General features: G+C 38.3%; 1 protein-coding gene across 1 annotated transcript in view; it reads left to right on the top strand.

Moving 5' to 3' along the window:
- The first annotated feature begins 6,995 nt into the window (after nucleotides 1-6,995).
- arhgap36 (Rho GTPase activating protein 36) overlaps nucleotides 6,996-26,344 on the top strand; it is a 39,305-nt gene continuing 19,956 nt past the window's right edge. Inside the window, exons 1-3 of the mRNA XM_062993292.1 lie at nucleotides 6,996-7,066; nucleotides 17,091-17,247; nucleotides 21,223-21,291. Of these exons, the coding sequence (XP_062849362.1) occupies nucleotides 17,112-17,247; nucleotides 21,223-21,291 (205 nt within the window). The 5' untranslated portion in view covers nucleotides 6,996-7,066; nucleotides 17,091-17,111. The remainder of the gene's footprint in view (nucleotides 7,067-17,090; nucleotides 17,248-21,222; nucleotides 21,292-26,344) is intronic.

Genomic DNA, 26,344 nt, shown 5'->3' with positions numbered 1-26,344 from the left:
CTTGCCGAGCCACCGTGCCGCCCTAGACTGATTTGATGGGGGTATTGGCAATGACTAAAGATAGTGAAAGATAGTGAAAAGTGGGTAAGTACATGCTGTATTAGTTGAGACTGGAGTTAAAATCTAAATCCTCGATGTACAGGAAGCAAAATAATTCATCTTAACAAAATGTTCAAAATATATTAAATGAAATTTACTGATGTAAAAACAGATAGGACCAAATCACAGAGGAAAGGAGAAAAGGCAAAATTATTACTTTTTACAGTGCTATAACTCCAAAGTTTGTGTATGAACAACATGCTTCTCAGTACAACAAGAATAATTGGAAAAGCCAAAGACATGGGTGGGGAATGTCCTGTTTAGAGAAGCATGGCATCCTTGTGTTTGTTTTGGTAATCAGTATTTCCTCTTCATTACCTCTGGAGATTTTTGAAAGAACATAGTGATGATATAATGCAGAATAGTTGGATAGAAGACAGGCAATATTTGGTTGTGTGTGGAAAAGAAAAAAAGGGGGAAAATGTGAACACATTTTAGGTCGTTTATTTCTTTTGCACAGCAAGTAGGAAAACAGTTTACCTGTATAGACAGAGGTGCATTGATTGCCAAGATAGCATCAGGACATTTAGAGCTACTAATGCTTACCTATCTGATCTTTTACAGAACAATTCAGTAAAACAAGACTATCTTTACCATGGTCAAATACCACAGTTATCTTATAACCCGAATTCCAAAACAGTTAGGAAAGTGAAAAAATGTAAAAATCAAAACAGACAGCAATGATTTGCCAATCCTGTTTGAACTGAATTAAATAAAAACAGTTCCAAGAAAAAATATGTATTTTTCCTAAACTGTTGTATTTTTTTCGATATATTTGCTTAGTGTGACTTTTTAAAATATTTTTTTAATGCATTTTCTCCCCTTTTAGTGCGTCCAATTGCCCGATTGCGTCATGCTTCCTCTCCACCCATGCCGATCCCCTCTCTGATTGAGGAGAACAAAGCTAACCCATGCCCCCTCTGACACGTGGGCAGCATGCCGTATGCTACACTTTGACGAGTGCAGTGCAGCTCAGCACTGTGTAAGAAAGAGACACACCTTGAGAGCACTCTTTTCTCATCTCTGTGCAGGCGCCATCAATCAGCCAGCCGAGGTTGTAATTGCATTAGTTATGAGAGAGACCCTATCCGGCTTAATCCCACCCTTATCTAAACAAAAGGCCAATCGTTGTTCATGTGGCTGTTCAGCCCAGCCGGCAGGCAGAGCTGAGACTCGATACAATGTATTCGAGATCCCAGCTCTGGTTCCAGCGTGTGTTTTTACCGCTGCGCCACCTGAGCGACTGCTTATTCTGACGTTGATGGCTGTAACACTTTCCGAAGAATTGGGACAGGGGCATGTCACTACAACAACACTACTGTAATTGTTTTGGAACTGAGAACACGGATGGTTATAGTTGTGAAAGGGGATTTCTTTCCCCATTCTTGCTTGATATGACAGGTCATTGCCATATATATATATACAGTATATATATATATATATATATATATATATATATATATATGTATATATATATATATATATATATATATATATATATATATATATATAATTATAATAAAATAAATAAAAACTAGTGACCCAAAGTATAGAGCCAAAACAACACTGGAGTGGTTTTGCAGCAAGTTTCTACATGTTTTTGAGTAGCCCAATCAAAGCTCATATTTAAACCCAATCAAACAGTTCACAGATGCTCACTGTAACCTGTCATGCTCATGCTGGCTGAAAAAAAACCCACCAATGACTTTTGGAAAGGTTGTTAGCCCTAAGGTTGACATTTTTGCACATAAGCAGTAAAGAATTAATAAAAACCATAAAACTGTTATTTTGTGCTACTAGTTCAGACATTTTGTATTGTTATACTTACAACATTGAGCCACGTTTTGTCTGTAATGGAGTCAGAAATAATGCCAACAAGGTTAACATACAATTTTTGCAGTTGTTTTTATTCAGTATTGTTACTAAGTGTGTTTTAATGATATGAAAATGTTTTGGTGTGAAGCAGATTATGTTTTGGTCCTTTGCTCACATCAGCCTGAAGAGGGCAGTACAGTATGTGTTCAACTGGATCCATGGGTAGGGTTCTGTAGAAACTTGCCTCTTAATAGTTTATGAACAACTTTATCATTTCCATTAAAAAGATGCTTGTACATAAAGACTAAAATTAGAACGAATACTTGGCCAACAAGTTATAACAGCTTCTGCTGTATGAAGTATCTACAGTATAAAGACAGTGTGATCTGACATACAGGTTTTCTGCTAATCTAATCCAGACAGTGTAGGTCCCGGAAGTCCAAACCATTAAAAGCTTCTACTGAGTCAGAGATGTATAGCCTCAAGATAAAGATTCTCTCAGCATCTGGAACACACTGTTACTTTATGTTTTTTTTTGTTTTTGTTTAAAAGTTATGACATTCCAGGTTTAGCAGGAGTCTATGTGAAACTCTCCTCACTTTTATTTTAGTTGCTGAGGAGTGATTTGATCAAAGACGGTGAACGGCTTTACAGTGTAATGTACACTAGCTTCAGTGGACCTACACCGAAGAACCATTATACGTATCAATATGATATTTAAACTGTAAGATAAGAAATCACTACATTTACAGGTCTTTGTGCTGCACAACTTCAGGATCTCAGTTTTGATTATGAGCCTTATTTTGTCTGTGGGATGTTTGGCTTGTCCCTTTGTGTATTTCGATTTCTTCTCATATTCCCAAAAATGTCAATGGGCTACAGGACTGGCTACTCCAATTTACCCCTGTAAACAGTGAACAAATTATGTTTGAAGAAATGAGTGCAGATGAATACATAAATGTGTGTGATGTTTGTGAAATGCCCCACAATGGAGTGGTGACCATCCCACTTTTTTCCTGAGATGTTTTTATTGGGATAGAGTTACAATTTACTCACAGACAAAGGAAATTATTTATTTAATTAACCAAGACTTTTTGGTTACTAGATTTACTTTTTTTCGTTTAAATAATGCATGCTTTTACACTTTCCTTTGTAACAAAACAGTTCTTAATGGCACACAGACTTGAAAATGTGCTGAAGGATTCAGATAATTCAAAGTATGACTAAAGGATCCACCGCTAGATGGTAGAAAGAAGCAGTTGGCAACTGTGCATGTATTGGCTCACCACCTAGCGTTTCCATGGTGATGAGGTCAGGTTACTGAGATGGTTTGATTTTGTGCTTATCAAACATTTTTGTGTGAATTTGGACACATTTGGCATAACTGTCTTGTTGATGATTAAAGACTGTTTGTGTTTCATCTGACTAGCAACCACTTCCAGTCAAAGTTCTTATAGTATCTAGTGAACTTCACATGTCTGTTTGTGGTAAGATAGAAAAGGCTTTTTCTGGCATGTCATTTGAACAGTTTGTTTGCATGAAATGCTATCAGTTGCAATGACCACAAATTGCTACCATTTTCTTTTCGTTTTTAACCATAATCATTAGAGAAAATGATTGCCTTTTTTGTTTACTGTGTGTGTGAGTGAATACAAACTTCCTATTCCATAGTTCATTACAGGTTTAAGTTTTTAATTTCTTAATTGTTGCTAATGTAAATATGGTCATATTCAGACATGTAACTACGAGGGTTCTTCACAAAGTTTCCACACTTTTTTTCTTAAAACTCTATTTAATAAGAATTTAAAAAACCCAAATTACATCACTTTTCTACATAGTCAACTTTCTTTGCGATGTATTTTTCCTAGTTTCATACCATTTTAATGCTATCAGCAAAAATGTTTTTGGTTGAGCGTGTAAATTCACATGTGCTTTCACATCATCATCACATGAATATTTCTTCCCCTTAAAGCTTCTTTGAGCGTCCAAAAAGGCTGGAAATCAGATGGTGCTAAATCCGGACTATAAGCTCTCTCTCAGCTCTCTCAGACACGACCAATTACTACTCCTCCCACCCTCACCGTTTCCAATGAAAATAAAAAAGTGCGGAAACTTTATGACAATCCCTCGTATTTCATTGTCTTGTTCATTAAAGTCAACACTTTTTTTCTCATTTTGACATTCAGCTGACTTTATATTGTGTGTATGAGTCACACATTTACCTGACAGTACACTCTCAGGGACAAAACAGGATATAGAGACCCTAGATGGAGGTCAAAAGTCAAAAACATGAAGCTGAGTAGTTCTTTTTTATTCTTTTTTTTCTGGACGGATACAAACATTCACTCATTCACGGAAAATGTCAATCCACTGGGACAGTGGGTACTGTTTCTGTTCCGCTCTCTGTCATGAATGATTTTAGGTCACATGGGTCTTTGGCTGCTGATGGAGTTCCTCTTTTGGGAAGGTTCATTAGGAAGTGCATAATGATGCCGTTTACGCCAAACCAGAGTACTTATTTGATTTTGAAATTTGAAATCAAACAAAGTAAAATGGTTTTAGATGGTATCTAGACCACATTCTGTTTTTAAAGCCTGTCTGAATCAGTTACCTCAGCACCAGTGGTTTAGAAGTTGTGCTTGCAGATTTTGTGCGCACCATACCTGATGACTACAAATCAGTTTAAAATGAATTACTTTTTTTCTTTTAAAGTATATCCAGCCGACGTATCGGAGGTTGTTACACTAAAAGTCATGTTGGGCAGCTAGGTCCCAGGTTCAATTCAATAACACACCTTGGACAGGACGCCAATTACCAATCCTGTCTGTATATAGACGCCCAACCAGCTTATAGCATCACTAAGGATTTGGATTGTAAGCTAACTTAGGTCAACTTCCACCATTAAATGTAAAATGTCATACAATCAGGTGGGAGTTTGATATATAGGGCAGTTGTAGCCTAGAAGGTTGCTGGTTCAAGCCCCACCTCTGCAAGATTATCACTGTTGGGCCCTTGAGCATGGTCCTTAACCCTCACTTGCTTAGACGGTATACTGTCACTAAGTCGCTTTCAATAAAAGCGTCTGCTAAATGCCGAAAATGTAAATGTAAATATATAAAAGCTATTATATAATTATCATCACAAAAAGGCAAGAATGCTCTAAATGATGCGCACACACACACACACAAATGAAAAGTTATTTAAAGGAGGTTCCTTTGTTTTGTTGTGTTGCGTGTGTATCTATGTGTGTGCATGCTGACAGCATACTTCCATCCATATATCTACAGGAAGCTTGCCCCGGACATTTCTAGCAGCAGCTTCTTCTACCAAAATCTTATCATTTTTGCCACGTTGGTTTATACAGTTAGGTAAAAATATCATAAACAAAGAGGGTCATTTTTAATACTTTTATAACTGTCACTGACTGGAAGAAAAGGTCTGAGGGGGAATAAAAGCATTTAAATATCCTTCTTATTTTTACCTCAGATTATAATGAGGTCTCTTAAGAGTCTTTCAAAACTAATGTCTTCCAAAACCATATGTAAAATCATGAGACCTTAGGAATGATCTAATACAGCCCTGGGGGATGATGCCCTCTGGATTCCCTGACTTGACTTTTAAACTTCTTATTTAATAATAGACCCCAATAAGCCTTTTACAGTGTAACTCTGCTTAGTTTAAACTAATTGGTAGACGCTAATCCTAAATGGTAGCTTGACCCAGATGTTTTTGCAGCATTGACAAATACTGTGTGAGGCTGTTCACACTGGAAAAAAGAAAGATATACATTTTTTTGTTTTAGTTTAAACCCCCATATAAGGACCGAACTAGTGCAAATCTTTTAGTCTTCTGGAATGTCAGATTGTCCCTTTAATTTTACTTCCTTTTTAAACATTTTTTTTTAAATTATTTCGGCTAAACACCACATACCACATTCATTCATACACATTCATAGTATTGGAATATTAAAAATGGAATTTTATTAAATACAGCTGTGGTATAAAATGACAATTCATGTGTCACACACAAAAGCTTATCTTTATTTATTATTTTTTGTCAGTCATGACAGCCAAGGGTGCTCAGGTGGTGCAGCGGTAAAATACACTTGCACACCAGAGCTGACATTTCGAAGTCATTGATTCGAAACTCAGCTCTGCTGTCCGGCTGAGCTGGGAGCAGACATGAACAACGATTGGCTTGTGGGGTGGGTGGGGAGCCAGATAGGGACTTTCTCATGGCTGATGCAATTACAACCTCTGCTGGCTAATCAGCCCCGGTTCTGGACTGCTTTGCTGGGGGGGGGGGTTGCAGAGAGTAAATCTGGGGGGCAATGCCCACCCCAGTGCCCCCATAGCACCGGCCCTGCTTGTGTTACTTTAGTTTCACCCTAAGCTGGATTCGAACCTAGGGCGGAAAAATATGCGCACTGCGCTACACAAACAGCGGAGTAATAAACAGACACATGCGCATCCGCATATTAACTCGCCTAGTGCAGGTGAAAAGATGCAGTCGGCTACTGCACACGTGTTGGAGGGGGCTTTCGTTCTCCTCAATCGGAGTGGGTATTGGCATCAGTGGAGAGGAAGCGTAATGCAATGGGGCAATTAAAGAAAAAAGGGGAGAAAATGCATAAACAAAATATGTATAAAAAAACTATGACAGCCAATACCTGATCATGCCCCGGCCACCATAATGGCAAGCTGAATTATCGCTCTGACTAAGTGAAGCAGAGGATATAAGTAAAGCTTTCTCATATCTACATAGGGCTCAAATCTAAGGTCTTATTATATGTGCACTGCCTCCTCATATGTTTCCTTCATGCCTCATTTTTTCCCCCTCATCTCCTCCTCCTCCGTTCCAGTTTGCTGTAAGTGTTTACTTTGAGCTCCTCTTGGCTGGGCTGTGGCTCTGACGCTGATTTACTTCAGGCAGCAGATGGAGAAAGCAGACCTCTCTCTCTCTCTCTCTCTCTCTCTCTCTCTCTCTCTCTCTCTCCCTCTCTCTCTCTCACACACACACACACACATTGTTTCTATCTGTTGTTTGGATTGTGGTTCCTCTTGCTTCATTTGGACTGGTACTCTCTGACTTTAGTAGTGAGCAGTGACTGATAACTTTTCTCTCTACACACCACCTGGCTCAGATACTACAGGTACAGTAAGGTTTTCTATGTATGTATGTATAATGGCTGTATATGTGTATAATGGGTGCGTGTGTATAGAATTATGTAAACAAACATTTATAGGTGAAGCATGCTTTACACTAAACATCTGTTTGCTGGGAATTTCTGCAGAATTTCTGTGTGGGCACAGCTTATTTGTTTATAGGATGAATAAAAACATGATTTTTTTTCCCAAAAAAGATGTCAAAATTAAAACATTTATTTCTTTTGCTCTGAATTTAGACTTTGCTGGTCTTTTCCATAATATAACACATCTGTGTAATCACTTGTAGGAAACAATGACATAAAACTCACTTTTAATAAAAAAGCAGTTTTTGAGGCTACCACATTTTTTTTGTGTTGAATTATTTATCTATTTTTTATCTTTACTTTTAGCTTCAACTTGCATCACTGAGTTCAGGGCATGAATACCTATGGACAGGGTGACAATCCATCCATCACACATTAACACATTCACTCACTCACTTAAGAGCCAATAAGAGCAACAAATTTTACTGCTGGCATGTTTGTGGGAGGTCGAAACCAGAGTACCTGAAGATAAACTATGAAAACAACAGAAAAAAACTCTTCTTGCCTTGAGGAGGCAAGAAATGGAGGGAGAAATTAAACCTATTATATGTTCTATTTTTTATTTTAAATAATTGAAATAATTTAATACATACATGACATCTGTCATGTTACTCTGCAAATATTAAATATATAATATAATATTAAAAAATAGTAATGCCTTCTTAAACTCCTAAGTCTAAAACTCTACTGACTAGCCAGCTGTTAATATAAAAATCCATCTAAAAAGCCAGTCAGCTAGATGTAGAAATAAAATTAAAAGTGTACTGAGGCCATGTCAAAATTCAAAATTAAATAGTTCGCCATGATTTATGTTTGAAACCTTTTAAACCTTTTATTATTATAATTATTATTTTATAAATTGTGATTCTCTTAACTGTCATACAGCACAATAGAGCTCTTTTATTTTGGAACGAAAAAACCCTAAGTGGCCTTTGAGTTGTAGTGACAAAGTCAGTGTCTAAAAGTAAAACATATTTTTAAATAGTAGTTATCATGTTTTTAGTTTTCAGTGTTTTACTACAGCGTTATCCTGGTTTTCTCTGAATCATTGGGAGCAATGCACTAACACACCCCAGACAGGACGCCAATCCATCGTGGGGCCTCGGCCACCCTCAAACTGCCAATCATGTCTGTATGTACACGCTCAGCCGATAACTGCTGGAAATTCTGTTTAGAATTCTGTTTATACAAAATGAGAGTTTAGATAACAGAGATTTCATTTTAATTTGATTTATTTTATCCTAAAACATCCTAAAAAAAAAAAAACATGGTTGCATATTTCAAATGCTTATAGACAGAATTTATTCATTTTAATGAATAAAGTGAATTTTAAGTAATAAGGTTTTAAGATCATGGCCTGTGCTAATTACTAATCTGGTACATAGATAAAGGTTAAGGTTAGATTAGGCTAAAAGTGTCTATGTTTTTTCAGTAAAATTAAAAAGCGATGATTTATCTGAGTTACACTGGGGCTGTCATGATTCTTTTATACCTCTTTTATTCGTCCAGATTTTTTTGCTAGGTTTTCAGATGAACGTGTTTAGTTGATACAAGACCAGATGTTCTTTTACATAATAGCTGTTTACCAGTGACTTGCCTGCAGCTGTACAGTTTCTTTTGATGACATTTTTTCCACCTTAACAAAGGCTTAAAACTGCTTTATAAACGCATGTATTGTGTATCGTCCTCCACCTCATGACCTCAAACACAAAGACATCTGGCTCCTTTATATGCATCAAATATTGCAAATGTTGCTATTCAAACACCTGGATGTTTTCAGTGAACGACTACCTTAACCACCTGACACTGAATGTTGACTCAGGTTTCTTGCTCTATAAGAACATTTTCAGACTTCCTGGGGTAACTAAATATTCACCATAGTGAATATTAAGCAGGACCTGTGAATCAGAGAAATACTGCAAGCCATACATTAGTGAGTATGTCTGTTTTGTTATATTATTAGTTAACTTACCAGTTATCAGTTAATTGTTCCAGTTAACAAAATTATGTGATGGTCAACCTTTATGCAGCCCCTTGAATTTGGCTAAAATAAATTACCTTAAAGAGCTTCTGACGAAGATGTTTAGGAATGCTGTCTAAAGATGTTGCTCTCCTAGCTGCCTTTTAAATAAAATGAATGACTACATTAGGGTCCTGAAAAGATCTCATAGTAAATTGTGACCTCTTTGTGATCTTTTCAGCTATGATAACAGTCACTTTTCTGACAAGGCTTCTTACAAGACTTTGACGTATGTCTGTGGGAATTTTTGTCCATTCAGTATAGCTAGTTGGTCAAGAAAGTCACAATTGATTTTCCTGTTCATTTCAAAGCTGTTCAGTGGGGCTGAGGTCAAAGTCCTATGCAAGCCACTGAGGTTTCTTTACACCAAATCTTAATAGACCTTGCTTTGTTAACAGGGGCAGTCATGCTGGAACATGAAAGGGCCTTATCTAAAGTGTTGCTGCATAGTTGGAAGCATGTTAATTCCTTTATATTGTTGATTTATTACACCTGTTAGTAGTTGATGTGGCTGAAACACGTGATTCAATAACTGGAAGGGGTGTCCCAATACTTTTGTTTATATAGTGTATCAGTAATTTGTATTAAAAAGTATTCATTTGTATTTCTGTTTGATCAGTTCTAGACATCCCATCTTGAACAGACTGGGCTTATATAAATGATTTAGCTGTGTATAATGTAAATTGTACTCTGTACGGTGCCAATAAACTGAAACTTAATCAGTAAACATATATTGTAAGTTTTTACAATATAAAACACAGACAGTAATACAGACATGTATCTGTGTTGTGGTAGCAGGATTACAGGGATTAAGCAGTTTAACCATGTTAAGAGTTCATGACCCCAAGACTACTCTGTGCACCACTCTGTGCTTGCTGATCTCTAAAATCACCGACTTACCTTCATCCACACGAAACAAATGTGGGATCTTGTTAAGGATCAGATATTCCAAAGAACATCCCTTACTGCATCATGTGATTAATTTCACTGGGTGTCTGGAATGTACTGTTGTCCTGTCTGCATTGAAAACACATGGCCAGTGTGAGACCACTGTCCCAGTTTGTGGTATCCAGTTGATTTTAAAGCACCCTGCTGCAGGGTAAGAACTGACAGTGGAATACTGATGCCTGCTGGGTTAATCTCATATACCAAATAAGCAGAATTATTTAAAATAAGGTTTTGATTAAAGACACGAAGAATCTCTTGTGTGGTCAATTATTTAGGTAAGCAATACACATCTATTTACAATATAGTATAGGGGATTTCAAATACTTATATGTAAAAGATAAGATTCTGCATTGAGGTTTTCCAACTTTCCCAAACTGGCCCAGAGACTTTGTTAATTACCCCTGATCTCCAAAACTAAAAGTAACTATGTTCTGACAAAGCATTTCGTTTTAGTTCCAAACCAATCAAGTATGTGGGACATCTTCAGGGTGTCACTGCGATTTAAGACAAGGTCAGCACAGTGCTGTGGTAGTGTGGGTTTCACACAGCTTCAGGCTCCAGGTTATCTTTAACCTTCATCTTTGACCACTGCCTGTAAGGAGTTTTGGATAACACTTGCAAAATTTCTTTATAAAATAATAAATACATTAAGTCAAGGCCCTTTGTAAACTGCAATAAAAACAAAAATCTGTGATTTGTTGATTCTGTAGAGCATTATTAAACTGACATTGGTTAAAGGAAAATTATTTTTTTGTGTTTTCAATAACCAACTGAATCGTAAATAGACAGAAATTTAGAATTTGATGCCTCTACAGGCATCAAATTCTAAATTTTACCACTGTTTTACATTACCTTTTCTATTTATTATACTTTTTAATTGTTTATAAATTAAGGATAATTATTGTTGCAGTTTGCAAGTGGATCTTTTGCTTATTCCTGCTTGATACAAGGCTTTAGCTGCTCAAGCTTAAACTGGGTCATGATGCACCATAAATTTAACATGTCTGGACTGCAGGCCAGCCAGGCAAGCACACACACTCTGTGTGTAGTCATGCTGTTGTAGCGAGTGTGCAGTAAGGTCTGCCACTGTCTTGCTGAACTAACCATGGACATCCAAGCAAAATACGTCACCAAATATTCCACCCAATCACCCATGCCATGGGCACTGAGCACCCCATACCTTGTCAGATGTCTGGTTTGTCCTTTTCATCTTTGACGATACATGATGTTTGCAAAATGAGAAAACTTTTTGTAAAACTTGTAAATGAAATGTAAATGTAAAGGCAGCTGTATTATTTTTCTGCCTCTCATGCAACATCATTTGTCAGGAACTGGGGGAAGTGCTTGCTGCCCAGTTTTGCTTTAATTAATAGTAATTAATAGTATATAAAAAATTCAATTTCCCCCCAAAGCACTGGATCAATTAGACTCTCTTGGGTTTTGGGTTTTTTAGTAGAGTAAACACTTTACTGATGTGCCCTGTGGGTGCCCTCATTCTTTTTAAGTAATCAAGTTCTTTGTCTGTTTCGGTTGATCTGTTGCTTTGTAGTTGCCAGCTGTTTTTTCTCACCACCCTAATAAGACGTGTTTATTTTGCTAATTGCGGCCTTAACTTCTGAGCCAAGACACACAGCTTTACTCAGGCATACCATTACCTCACGGTTTACAACCAACACCAGGACCATTTGATCTAATAATTAGGATTAACAGTAACATAAGTGGAACTTGATTCTATACCAGATCAGCAATTCCACTTAAAAATTACTGTTACTGTATTGTAGACAATAGATATAGAAGTCATAAAAAAAATAGTATTACAATAAACAGATCCAAGATCAAACAACTCCGGGTCAGATCATATTCACTGATACTCCAGCACATCAGAGAAAAAAACCAGGACACAACTTTTAACCTTTGAACTCCATCCCGGGAAGGTCAGCAGGTGGTGTGATGATGACTATAGCGGAAAGTGACACTGAAGTGGCACCAGGAAACGGATGGGAAATGCTCCAAAGAAGAGGGGGCAATACTCAGCACTTTCTGATCGACTGGACATCCTATTTGCCTCAGTCAAGTCTGTGTAACCACAACTAAATTAGAAAATCAATGTGTAGTATGGAAAATGTTTGGTTCTTCACAGAGAACTTATCTAGTTAAAAATGCAGTGGCTATAAAGTGAGTAAATGTGATACTGTACAGAGGTTTATTCTTTTGCTTTATTAGGTTTTTTCCCCCCCTTTTTCTCCAAATCCCCCCCCCCCCCCCCCCCATTTTCTCCCCTAATCTAGTCATATCCAATTACCCTGATTGCGTTACACTTCACCTCTACTGATACAACCCTCCACTGCTGACTGAGGAGCCTCACAACTGACACACGCCCCCTCCGACACGTGCTCAGTACTGACTGCCTCTTTTCACCTGGACGAGGCGAGTTCATATGCGGATCAGCCTTGTGCACGGAGAGACACACCCTGATGAGCATTATTCCCCAACTCTGCGCAGGCATTACCAATCAGTCAGCAGAGGTTGTAATTGCACCAGTTATGAGGAACCCTGGTCTGGCTTACCCACCCCGTAACCAACAGCAAATAGTTGTTCATGAGCACGCCCAGCCCAGCTGGAATACAATGTATTCGAAATCCCAGCTCTGGTGTGCTAGCGTGTTTTACCGCTGCGCCAGCTGAGCAGCAGGTTTTTCAAATACAGATCAGTTCAGGTTTTTTTATTCACTGTAACAAAAAGCATATGTGATATTTTATATCTGAGGTAGCAAAATACCAAACTGCTGATAGTGTTTTATTTATAATATTACGAGATGGAGGGCAGTTGTAGCGTAGCGGTTAAGGTACTCGACTAGTAATCGGAAGGTCGCTGGTTCAAGCCCCACCACTGCCAGATTGCCACTGTTGGGCCCCTGGTCAAGGCTCTTAACCTAACCTCTTAATTGCACAAAAACAATACACTGTCATGGTACTGTAAGTCGCTTTGGATAAAAGCGTCTGCTAAATGCTGAAAATGTAAATGTGAGAGATCTAATTAAAATATATTTGCAATATTTTTTGGCATTTTTCATCATTGTAATACATTAGTTTGGCTTTTAATAGTAAATTGAATAATACCTGTATTAATAGGTTTTTGTGTGTCTGGTGCGAACTGTAACACCAAAAGCAGGGCTTGTGTTTTACCAGACGAGGTAGTAACTATTATTTCCCAAATTTTTCATGCTAGAGTCCTTGCTAGATTATAAAGATATGTAAGACTCACAATCAATTGCATTATTAAAAACACACAATAAGTATTTTTAATAAATAACACCACAGCTGTCTTGTCCAAATTCAGTACCTGACCTTACAAATACTCTTTTGAGTGGATTGGCACAAATTCCCCCAAACACCGAACATATTGTGGAAAGCCTTCCCAAAGGAATGTATCTCTTTTAGAGCTTTGGCAGTATACTCAGACGAGAGCGCTGTTTGCTTTCCATTATCCAGGCATATTTTACCAGTAACAGATTTTATGATTCGCAAATGAAAACAACTGCTAAACCATCTATCATTTGGAAAAGAATACTAGAATGTATTTCAGTAGCTTTATATTATAATAATGAATATTCCAGACCATCTCATATTGCAATTTAATTTAACAAAGAAACAAATGAAATATCATCTTTCCCCCAAACTCACAAAGCATAAGTGAACTGCATGATGGTCTCAGCATTTTCATCCTTGATTTGAGGGAAACAGTACCAGTAATTTCCATCTGCTGATGAAAGCCTGAAATGTGCCCAGCCAGTTAACAATGATTTGACCTAAAATTGGAAAAATATGTGAAGCACAGGAATTGGTAAGCAGAACTCATATAAACATATAGCCATGTTTTTTGCTGAACTGAATTGTGAACAGTTTGTGTGGAAAAGACAGCCTTTTAACACCCTTATTTACAAGATGTTTGTGGACATGTACAGCTGTTTATGCTACTACAAAGTAATTTTTGGAAAGGGAGGCTAAAATAACCCTCCCTAACACTCTGGCATTTTAAAATGTTTTTTCACCACTAAAAATAACATACACTGACGGTTTCATGTTATGATCTGAAAAAAACCCCAATATAAATTTCTGGCTTAAGATTGAACAAGAATGCAGTCAACCAATTTGAAGCCTACTGGGAATAGTGTGCCCCAATGTTTGCATGCATACAAAAAAATGAAACCCTGTTAATGTTAACACTCACTCATTAGCATACTGTATAGTGATGACTGCCAGTCTTTATAATTTTTTACTACGTCAACACATGTCCAACTTCTTATTACATCACTGCTGGTAAGGGGAGGTAATAACTGTAATTTTTTGTTGTTGTGATTGTCCTAAATACCCAGAGACGTATAAACATGGCACGCACAGCCTTCTCATGACTCCACACAGGATGTATATACCCACAGGGGGTACTGGTGTCACAATTTCACTTGCTGTTTAAGTGTTTCTTCGAAACAGCTTAATGGAAAGTGAACATTGGGTTGTCGTATTGTAGATATTACTAAATAGCAATTTTTGTGCAAACTGTTTTTTTTTTCTACTGAGAGCCTAGGGACAGTGGTAGCCTAGTGGGTAGGGCTTTGGGCAAGACCCTTAACCCTCTCTGTTCCAGGGGCGCCGAATGATGGCTGACCCTGTGATCTTACCCCAGCTTTCAAACAAGCTGGGATATGCGAAGAAAGAATTTTGTTGTACTGTACATCTGTATATGTACAGTATATATGACAAATAAAGGTATTCTATTCTATTCTACTTTGGGCAAATGGAAGTCCATAAGGAACTAAATATTCACTTCCTTTCTCTTTTGCAAATGTTATTTTCCCAATGTTTTTAAAGAAAACTGTATCGCCCACCCATCTCTTTTTCTGTTAATAAGATTGGATGGTTGGTTTGAGAGTTGACATTGTAACAACAACACTGTGCCAATCGAAGGAAATATGATTTGCCAGAACATTTAGTATTTTTCTTCCCTCTACCTCAGCACTAGTGAATGTTGACTTTTATTATGCCAGTGCATGTTAAAAATAATCTTGCTGTGGGTACAATCACCTTTTTAGGAAAATCCTACAAATTATTTTAAATATGTGTTTTAATTATTGACTTTATGTGTTCAGTATGCAAACCCTTGATGCATAAACTGTCAAACACTGTCAATCAACACCAAACCTGCTTTGTTGAACTGACTAACATCTAAATGGATTAGATAAACATGAGATAGACAACATTATTTTTTTCTACTGAGTGAAACAATGTTAAGTGGTGTTTTCTGTGTGTCCATGAGTTTTTGTCCTGCTACTTTGGCTTCCTTCCACCTCACAGAGACATGATAATGGATTGGCAGCTCTAAACTGTTAGTCAGTAACTGTGTGATAGTGATGTGGTCCTCTCTCACATTATCTCACCAGAATAAAGCAATTAACTAAAAAAGTTAGGGTTAGTGTTAATGCACCAAATGCCAACTGTGAGTGTCTAGTGATGCTGTGACTTGGTCATTAAAGGAGAGTCAAATGCAAGAGCAGTTTATAAATGTTTTTAAGTACTAGTGCACTAACATTTTTAGTTACCTGTAGCCTAGCAGTTAAAAAAAACTGGACTAGTAATCAGAAGGTTGCTGGTTCAAGCCCCACCACTGCCAGATTGTTGCTGTTGGGCCCTTGAGCAAGGCCCTTACCCCTCTACTATACTGCTCTGAATGTAACTGTACATTGTAACAGTACTGTAAGTCGCTTTGGATAAAGGTGTCTGTTAAATGCCAAAAATGTAAATATAAATGTAGTGATGCTGTGACTTGGTCATAAAAGGAGAGTCAAATGCAGGAGCAGTTTATAAATGTTCATTTATAAACTACTAGCGCACATTCATGCTCTCCTTGTGTCCGAGTGGGTTTCATCAGGGTATTTTGGAGGAAGTAGATGGCTACTCTGAACTGTTTCTAGGTGTGAATGAATGTGAAAGTGTATGATATACCCTTTGATAATTGAGAACATCATTCAGAGTGTGCTCCTGTTTTGTGCCTTGTGTTTTTAGGTTCCACAGCAACAGGTTCCTAAGAAATAACAGGAATAAATTAATGAATTATATAGTTAACATTCTATAGTTAAAAGTATACTTTATGGTACAAGTATGTGGGCAGCCCTTCCTATAATGACGGTGTTTAGCCTTACCCATTGCTAACAGGTGTATAAAATCATTAATATAAATAAATTATACAGTTTAAGAAATGTCTATTCCTGTCATAAAAAAGTATGGTTTGATGAGTTTTGTAGTGGAGGATTTCCAGATGCCCTGACAAAAGCCCTGACCTCAACCCCATTAAACACAGTTGGATTAAACTGGAACATTGGTTGCAAGCCAGAACTTATCATACAGCATCAGTGCCTGACCTCATGAATCATCTATTGACTGAATAGGGTCAAATTTCCACATTTACTGAGAAAGTAAACAACTGCTCTTATGCTTTTATTACAGTCATGATACATATCTTATTAAAGATTTTTTCCAGGACAATCTTCAATATTGCTCAGTGATAATCACATAGATGTGCTGCTAAAGATAGTAGGAGTGAAAACACTAAACTGTGATGGTGGTAGCCTTTGGTAGAGCTGTGGGTTACCAACTAGAAGGTTGTGGGGTTTTTTTTTTTCTGTCTGACCTCGGCTAACAAACAATCTGGAATTTGAAGAAGGAAACTTTTTGGTGGGCAGTGGTAGCTCAGTGGTTAGGGTACTAGACTAGTAATAATAAGGTTGCCGGCTCAAGCCCCACCACCACGACATCATCAAGTTGCCACTGTTGTGCCCATGAGCAAGGCCCTTAACCCTTAATTGCACAAATTGTATTCAGTGATAATTGTAAGTCCCACTGGATCAAAGAGTCTGCTAAATGCTGTGGATGTTAATGTAAATGAACCATCTGTCTCTTTCAGGGAGACCACACGTGGGCCACCATGCTGGGGCAGAGTGTGAAGCTGCAGGCAGTACCCATCCAGAACCTCTCAGAGCTGGAACGAGCCCGTCTACAGGAGGTGGCTCTCTACCACCTGGAGGAGAGAGACCTGGACTTCAAGATTAGCATTCCAAAAGGTGTGTTCACATCAGGACCATGCACAACAGACACATGCTGCCACTTAGCTACATTATTTTCATTCATTCATTTATTCATTCATTCATTCATTTTTACTATCCACCATAGCATGGGAAGGCTCACAGTCCAGAGCCAGAAGGAAAACCAGAGGAGTAAGACACAAATATATCCTACATGCTTATAATACATACAGTAGCATTGGTGCAGTTTCATTCCAGTGCTATTTTTGATTGTTCTCCAGTCTGTACCTGTATATTCCTGTGTTTTTTTTTTGTGAACGTGTGGAGCACAGTGTTTCTGCTCCAATGATGAGGTTGCCTGTCATTTCTATTCTTCAGCACTACATGAGGCTGCAGCTTTGGTTTGGTTTTGTTCTGTGCATTTCTGTATTATTTTGTTTACTTTATTTTGTTACTACGAGGAGACCCTATCCGGCTTACTACTACCCCACCCTTATATGAACAACAGGCCAATCGTTGTTCATGTGGCCGCTCAGCCTAGTCGGATGGCAGAGCTGAGATTTGATACGATGTGTTCGAAATCCCGGAATCTGGTGCGCTAGCGTGTGTTTTTACCGCTGCTCCACCTGAGCGGCCACCAGCTTGATATCTGGGTGGAACCTGGGTGATTGAAACTACGTAACACTACCTTCCAATACTACCCACAAAACCAGGGATTTACTAGTTCATTGTTGTAACAATAAAACATAACAGTTTTCTTCTTTTTCTTCATGTTTCCCCTTTTGGAAATGGATTGCAGTTCTTGTCATGCGTCTGGCTTGACTTTCCCCAGTCCTCAGCACTCAAGGAAGACAAATGACACTTCTCTTTGTACTCTCACATGGGTGGTGGCATAAATTTTCCTCTTGCAGTCTTTTAAAAAAGATGACTGCAGACCTCTTCACAAGTACTCAAGTGACCACTAGCCTTGGATGTTTTACAAACAAGCCCTGTACTTGTACTTGTGTGAGAGTTCACTATGCAAATTTCAGAATGTTCCTTGATGTGCCTATATATCTTGTTACACATGAGAGGCACTATGCCAAGCAATGCTTAGGTTCAATATAGGTCAGTTGAATGTTAGCCCTTAATCTGTGGATGTGAGTTTTAGCTTGTTCTCAGTGAGCAGCTTCAATCCTGAGAATTGAGGCTTTGCAGGAGTAGTTACAGAACTTTTCCTTCTCCAGAAACATTTATCTGTTAGAAATACCACAGTCCAAACATAAACCACTGTATTTTGCTGGAACCTTGTGAAAATGTTTTATTGTCATGTTTATACAATAGCTGTGTTTGTGTCTTGTGTAGCCTCTTCCTGGTAATGCTGGTTGAATTGTTTAAAACTGTATGGTTTATTTCAAAGTCATACCTTATAAGACATTGTTTTGTTTCTCGCACTGCTGCTTGGCTAAATTACTTCCATACTTCGTGATTTCTTGCTAGCATACCTTTGCATGAACTTTCTCTCCCTCTAGCTGAAGCGTTTATAGGCCGTGATGCCTTGGGGTGTGGAAAGGGGGAAGGGAAAAGTGCTGTGGAAATAAATTCTCATTTCCTGTAGTCATGGGAATTTGACCCCACCTAAAGCTTCTTCACATGATGCTTGAAGTCCCAGCGTGGTGTCATAGCCTCTCTTTTTTCTTACCCTCTCTCTCTTGATATTTCTCTACCTCCCTCTGGACATATCACAGCAGTAGCTCTCACATGTGGACTTTGCCTGAACTGTAGACTCAAAAAAACAATATCTGGTCTCAAATCAGTAAAAATCAACAAGTTATTTTGGTCAGTCTGTAGGGAGCAGGCTGTCTGTTCCAGTAAAATAGGATATTTGGAAAAAGAGATTAAAATGAGTCACTACTTTCTCATAATGTGCAAACTATGCCCTGATTTAAATGTACATTTTGGTATACATATATAATGCTGCAATATTGCATTATGCTTGGACTTATTTATGCTACTTAACAGGATTCATGTTTATTCAGGTGGCACGGTGACTAAGTTGGTAGCACTTTTGCCTCACAGCAAGACGGTCCTGGGTTCGATCCTCAGGTGGGGCGGTCTGGGTCCTTTCTGTGTGGAGTTCTCCCTGTGTCTGCGTGGGTTTACTCCGGGTGCTCCGGTTTCCTCCCACAGTTTAAAGACATGCAAGTGAGGTAAATTGGAGATACAAAATTGTCCAGGACTGTGTTCGATATAACCTTGTGTGAACTGACGAACCTTGTGTAATGAGTAAATACCGTTCCTGTCAAGAATGTAACCAAAGTGTAAAACATGATGTCAAAATCCTAATAAACAAACAAACAATCATATGTTTATTCTGATATAGTGGTTGTGTCCTTTTGAGTAAAGTATTGCTAATAAAAACAGAAAGCAATGATTTGAAAATTATCTTTGTCCAGCATTATTTTAAATGTATTTTTTAAAAATGGACAAGAGCAGGAGTTTTTACCTGTGAAAGTTTGTGCTTTATAAATGCGCCATGTTTTAAATACAAGACAGGTCTGGACTGCAGACAGGCCAGTCTAGCACCTGCACTTTCTGATTACTCAGCCATGCCTGATTAGATGCTTGTCAGACCACAATACACATTTCTGCCATACATTAGAGCATCTCAAGCCCAAAAAAGATTCCTGGACACTGTTGTAATGAAGTTTCTGCTCTGCACTGTAGATGTAACTCTATGTGAGTCATTGCAAGCATTTTCTTTAAGTATTTTGGTTTATCCCCCCCACAAAAAAAACCAAACAAACTGGCTGTTCTAAATTGCCCCTAGGTGTATGTACTTATTACATGTGTGTAATGCTCTGTGAAGGATTGGCCCTCTGTGTATTGGGTAGTGAAACCCATCGCTACCCAGACTGGAATAAAGCGACTCCTGGCTTCCAGCAATATATGGATACATAGTTTTGTATTTAGAGACTTTGATTTACACAACTAAAACTACAGGAATATGTTTGGCACCAATATGCCAAACAGTTAGAATAGTTGTATGCATGCAGTACATACTAAACCAAGAATGTTCTGGTATATTTCAGCAGTTCAGTTTGCTAAAAGTTAAATAATAGGAATATGATAATGCAATGCAGAACACTGAATTGATTACCTGTAAACCTACTTTAAGACCAACAGTGATTTTTTAGATTTGTTACCTGAATCGCTGATCATTCATTGCACTCGGTGCACACTGGAAGCGTCTTCATTGCCTGTGGATGTTTGGTTGTTATGGTTTAACTGATGTCAAGCAAGAAAAAAAGCAAATGCCATAACCATGCAGCATACTGTACTGGCTGTACAGAACTTTTTGATTACAGAGCAAATGTGTTCCCGCAAAAAAATTAATATCCTTAAGGGAAATCACTTGTTTATACATTTCATCACTGCATTGTCCATCATTGTCTTTGCAGTCAACTTGACAAAAAACTGTGTTTGTTCTTTGTGACCGCTGCTGTCTGTTTGTAGGCGTTTAACACTGCGTTTAACACTAGTTACTCTTTCATCTCTAGTAGGAATTATTATTTAGGAACCTAAAAACAGAGTGTACTGTTTTACTGGGTACTGTGTTCTGCTTTGCTCATTGCTTAATTCTTCTTGGTAGTCACCACATCACTTTGCTCCTAATTTACATAAAGTTAAACTTTGCTCGACTTTTCTGTCGCAAACTCCATCCACTTTGCATCGCTAACGTTCGCTCTGCCTCCTGTCACAGAAAATTGCCAGATTTAATTGAAAATGACAGACAGGAGGTAACTTTATCATGTTGCATCGCTGCCAGTCTGAACATAGGGTTACACATTTTTTTGACCTAAATTATTTTAGCAATTAGATGGTCCTACAATTATGGGTGGCATAAGGACATGAGAAATATGACAAAATTCTTCTTTTTTCCATAGTATTACAGCATTTAAGTTGAGAAATAAGTCATGCCTTTATCCCATTTTTATTTGTCTTAAAATTTGACATTTTTTGTTCTTTATTTAGAAACACGCAAAATAAGAAAATCACTGAGAAGAAAGTTTGATTCTTTTTCCAAGGAAAAGAAAGAGAGAGGTAAGTGATGAGATATTGTAATGTTGTAGCCTTTTAATTAGCTGAAATCATATTTGTACAATGTGTGTGGTTTTTATAAAAAGATTGTGACTCTGGCTTCTTTGTGCTTTATCTGACCTGCACCTAGTAAAACAATTGGGACTCAATCTCTCAGCTTCTGGACTTTACACACCCTGTTATTTCTTATGTAACTGTACACATAAAAGAGAAATACTTGATGTTAATATATGGAGTGTTAAATCAAGGCCCTAGTATAATCATACCCATTTTGAAAGCCTTCCAGAACACCACATTTTATCCGGTCACTCCCGTGCACTGTCTACATCTGTTTGAAATAAAATCGTTGTTAAAAAACTGCCAGTCTTACTAAGACTGTAAAAAATCTAATTAAAATACATTCTTTCAACCCAGGCAGTGATCCTTCTCTCCGAGTTTTCTTCTTTTTACATTCTTCATCTCTGGAGAGCTATGATGGTATTAAGAGGGCAATAAAAAACATTTTTCTTTTGTAGCTGTTGTACACAAGTTCCTTCCTGGGAACTCTCCAGCAGATATTTAAGACATGCTACTTAGCCAGTCTTAGTTGGCAGGAGAACATTAGGTTTTGGCATGGCTTTCTGTGCCACCATGGGTTTATCACTTGCAATCTGTGCAGCATGTGAGTGTGTTTGTTTAAGGTAACCTATATACACTGATCAGCCATAACATTAAAACCACCTCCTTGTTTCTACCCTCACTGTTCATTTTATCAGCTCCGCTTACCATATAGGAGCACTTTGTAGTTCTACAATTACTGACTGTAGTCCATCTGTTTCTCTAAATAGTTTTTTAACCTTTCACCCTGTTCTTCAATGATCAAGACCACCACAGAGCAGGTATTATTTATGTGGTGGATCAGCACTGCAGTGACAATGACATGGTGGTGGTGTGTTCATCAGCGGTCACAGGACGCTGCCTACGGTGCGCTGTTGGCTGGATATATTTTTGGTTGGTGGACTATTCCCAGTCCAGCAGTGACAGTGAGGTGTTTAAAAACTCAGTCAGCGCTGCTGTGTCTGATCCACTCATACCAGCACAACACACACTAACACACCACCACCATGTCAGTGTCACTGCAGTGCTGAGAATGATCCACCACCCAAGTAATACCTACTCTGTAGTGGTCCTGGGAGAGTCCTGACCATTGAAGAACAGCATGAAAGGGGGGTAGCAAAGCATGCAGAGAAACAGATGGACTAGGGGTTTTTGTATCTGTTGGTCCTGGATCTGGATTTTGTAAAGTTGCTTTGAGACAATGTATATTGTAAAAAGCGCTATATAAATAAAGTTGACTTGACTTGACTTGACTACAGTCAGTAATTGTAGAACTACAAAGTGCTCCTATATGGTAAGTAAAACTGATAAAATAACCAATGTGTGTAGAAACAAGGAGGTGGTTTTAATGTTATGGCTCATTGGTGTATTGTTGTGTTCAATTACATAAATATACATTTAGCTAAATTAAAACTATAATTGCATTCTAAAAATAGGGGTGTCTTGCTGAAAGAGACATGTGCAAAGGTGTTTATCTTGCTTTGACTGGCTTGTGAATGACTTAATATAGTAAAAATAATTCTGGTTACTCTGGTTACACTTTTGTAAGGTTTTATGGTATTTATGCCCAGTGATGTTTATGTAACTATGTTACATATTAGATTACATTACATTAATTTCAGTAGATGTGACTTTCTGAACACAATTATATTTTGAATGCTTTACCAGTGCTGTGCTCTCTTGACCTGTATACAAGCTTCCTTCGTAGTGCAACAGATTTAGTATGGAGGAAGCATTAATTTTAGTGTTGGATCAGCTGAGATTTTATGTTATTCCTGACAAGGTTTAATTAAAAAAAGGTTTCATGGTTTGCCATCAGTCACATGGCTGGTGCATCACTTTATAACTATGGTTAGGATTTTTTTGCGAAGGTAGGGGGGCTGGGTTACTTTGTATAAACTTCAAGTTAGAAAGCAAACAACTCAGGCAGACTGACAGTTTATTGATTTAGCATCCCAAAAGTTATATAAGAAAATTAATTCCATTTCTGCATCTACCAAAATCAGTGTGCCTTCAAGTTAGCCTCACCCAAAAATGAAGACAAAAAATATCTCCGAGCTCCATGACGTATTTTAAAAAGAAATGTGAAGGGCACAGTTTACTGTGACTGCAGATTTTGCAAACACATTTTAGTCAAATTACCTGCAGAATATACAGTGTATCACAAAAGTGAGTACACCCCTCACATTTCTGCAGATATTTAAGTATATCTTTTCATGGGACAACACTGACAAAATGACACTTTGACACAATGAAAAGTAGTCTGTGTGCAGCTTATATAACAGTGTAAATTTATTCTTCCCTCAAAATAACTCAATATACAGCCATTAATGTCTAAACCACCGGCAACAAAAGTGAGTACACCCCTAAGAGACTACACCCCTAAATGTCCAAATTGAGCACTGCTTGTCATTTTCCCTCCAAAATGTCATGTGACTCGTTAGTGTTACTAGGTCTCAGGTGTGCATAGGGAGCAGGTGTGTTCAATTTAGTAGTACAGCTCTCACACTCTCTCATACTGGTCACTGAAAGTTCCAACATGGCACCTCATGGCAAAGAACTCTCTGAGGATCTTAAAAGACGAATTGTTGTGCTACATGAAGATGGCCAAGGCTACAAGAAGATTGCCAACACCCTGAAACTGAGCTGCAGCACAGTGGCCAAGATCATCCAGCGTTTTAAAAGAGCAGGGTCCACTCAGAACAGACCTCGCGTTGGTCGTCCAAAGAAGCTGAGTGCACGTGCTCAGCGTCACATCCAACTGCTGTCTTTGAAAGATAGGCGCAGGAGTGCTGTCTGCATTGCTGCAGAGATTAAAAAGGTGGGGGGTCAGCCTGTCAGTGCTCAGACCATACGCCACACACTACATCAAATTGGTCTGCATGGCTGTCACCCCAGAAGGAAGCCTCTTCTGAAGTCTCTACACAAGAAAGCCCGCAAACAGTTTGCTGAAGACATGTCAACAAAAGACATGGATTACTGGAACCATGTCCTATGGTCTGATGAGACCAAGATTAATTTGTTTGGTTCAGATGGTCTCAAGCATGTGTAGCAGCAATCAGGTGAGGAGTACAAAGATAAGTGTGTCATGCCTACAGTCAAGCATGGTGGTGGGAATGCCATGGTCTGGGGCTGCATGAGTGCAGCAGGTGTTGGGGAGTTACATTTCATTGAGGGACACATGAACTCCAATATGTACTGTGAAATACTGAAGCAGAGCATGATCCCCTCCCTCCGGAAACTGGGTCGCAGGGCAGTGTTCCAGCATGATAATGACCCCAAACACACCTCTAAGACAACCACTGCTTTATTGAAGAGGCTGAGGGTAAAGGTGATGGACTGGCCAAGCATGTCTCCAGACCTAAACCCAATAGAACATCTTTGGGGCATCCTCAAGCGGAAGGTGGAGGAGCGCAAAGTCTCGAATATCCGCCAGCTCCGTGATGTCGTCATGGAGGAGTGGAAAAGCATTCCAGTGGCAACCTATGAAGCTCTGGTAAACTCCATGCCCAGGAGAGTTAAGGCAGTTCTGGGAAATAATGGTGGCCACACAAAATATTGACACTTCAGGAACTTTCACTAAGGGGTGTACTCACTTTTGTTGCCGGTGGTTTAGACATTAATGGCTGTATATTGAGTTATTTTGAGGGAAGAATAAATTTACACTGTTATATAAGCTGCACACAGACTACTTTTCATTGTGTCAAAGTGTCATTTTGTCAGTGTTGTCCCATGAAAAGATATACTTCAATATCTGCAGAAATGTGAGGGGTGTACTCACTTTTGTGATACACTGTATGTTTCTATTAATTAATGACTGAATGTACTAGGTGCTCACAGGAACAACAATCTCCAGCAATACCTTTAACCAGGCCAAAATAATGGTAAATAATGGAAAAAAAATGGTATAATACAACTATGGTGTACGCATGCCATAAAAGAACTAAATAAATAAAGATTTTGTTCAAATTCATGAAAAACTAACTGTTTCTGTAGAAATATATTTGCATCATCTTAGATGCATCTGCTAGTTCACTAATAGGCATGAATACACTGCAAAGCATGACTACACCAGACGGCTATTTAGTCTGCTATGACCCGCCACTTCAGTCTGGCATCTCAGCCTGGCACGTGCTACCAGCTTTAAGCCTTTATGCTGTGATGGATGGGGGGATGGGGGGCGAGCTTGGATGAAGGAATAGAAGAACTTGGATAGAAGAGGGAGGCAGAGTGTGCTAAATTAATCCCCATATCCTTACAGATTAATGGCAGACTGCCAGCCAGTGAGGCAGAGTAGTCAAACCCACCAGAGAGCCTGTACACCCTAATGATGATAGAGGAGGAGTAGAGGAGCTGATGGTACCATTTGCTTTAGGGGTGGCATGAGAGCTGACATTACAGCTATAACAGGTGACTTAATCTTTCCCGGCGTACATCTACTGATCTTTCAGTGATTAAAACGTCATAGTATGAAAGCTGGTACTTTAACTGGGTCATTCTATGTTTAGTGTTATAAAGTTTGTTTTGTAATTTTTTTATGATTATTATTGCAGAATTTAGGCTGGTGCTTCATTGGGTTAAGGCTTGGCATACATTAATATTAAAGAAACTATGTCACTTCTGTAAAGCCTTTTGTTTCTCAGCAGCACTAAACGTCGTCATTAAATAATAATTGAACTATTTCAGTGTTTATGTTATTATATTTATGATATTTTAAGGTTATAAGCAAGATTCTGCTTTTTTGTGAAGTTACTAGTACTGTAAGTACTAGTAACTTCACAAAAAAGCAGAATCTTGCTTATGTCCATTGTAAAAAGCGCAATGTTTTTACAATGGACGATGTCCATTGTAAAAAGCGCTATACAAATAAAATTTACTTGACTTGACTTGACTCTACTGTAAGTAGAGTCAAGTCAAGTCAAGTAAATTTTATTTGTATAGCGCTTTTTACAATGGACAT

Source organism: Trichomycterus rosablanca, chromosome 4, assembly GCF_030014385.1.
Source record: "Trichomycterus rosablanca isolate fTriRos1 chromosome 4, fTriRos1.hap1, whole genome shotgun sequence".
Lineage (NCBI taxonomy): Eukaryota > Metazoa > Chordata > Actinopteri > Siluriformes > Trichomycteridae > Trichomycterus > Trichomycterus rosablanca.
Note: the sequence above shows the minus strand (reverse complement) of the source record. Positions and strands in the feature narration are given on the sequence as shown.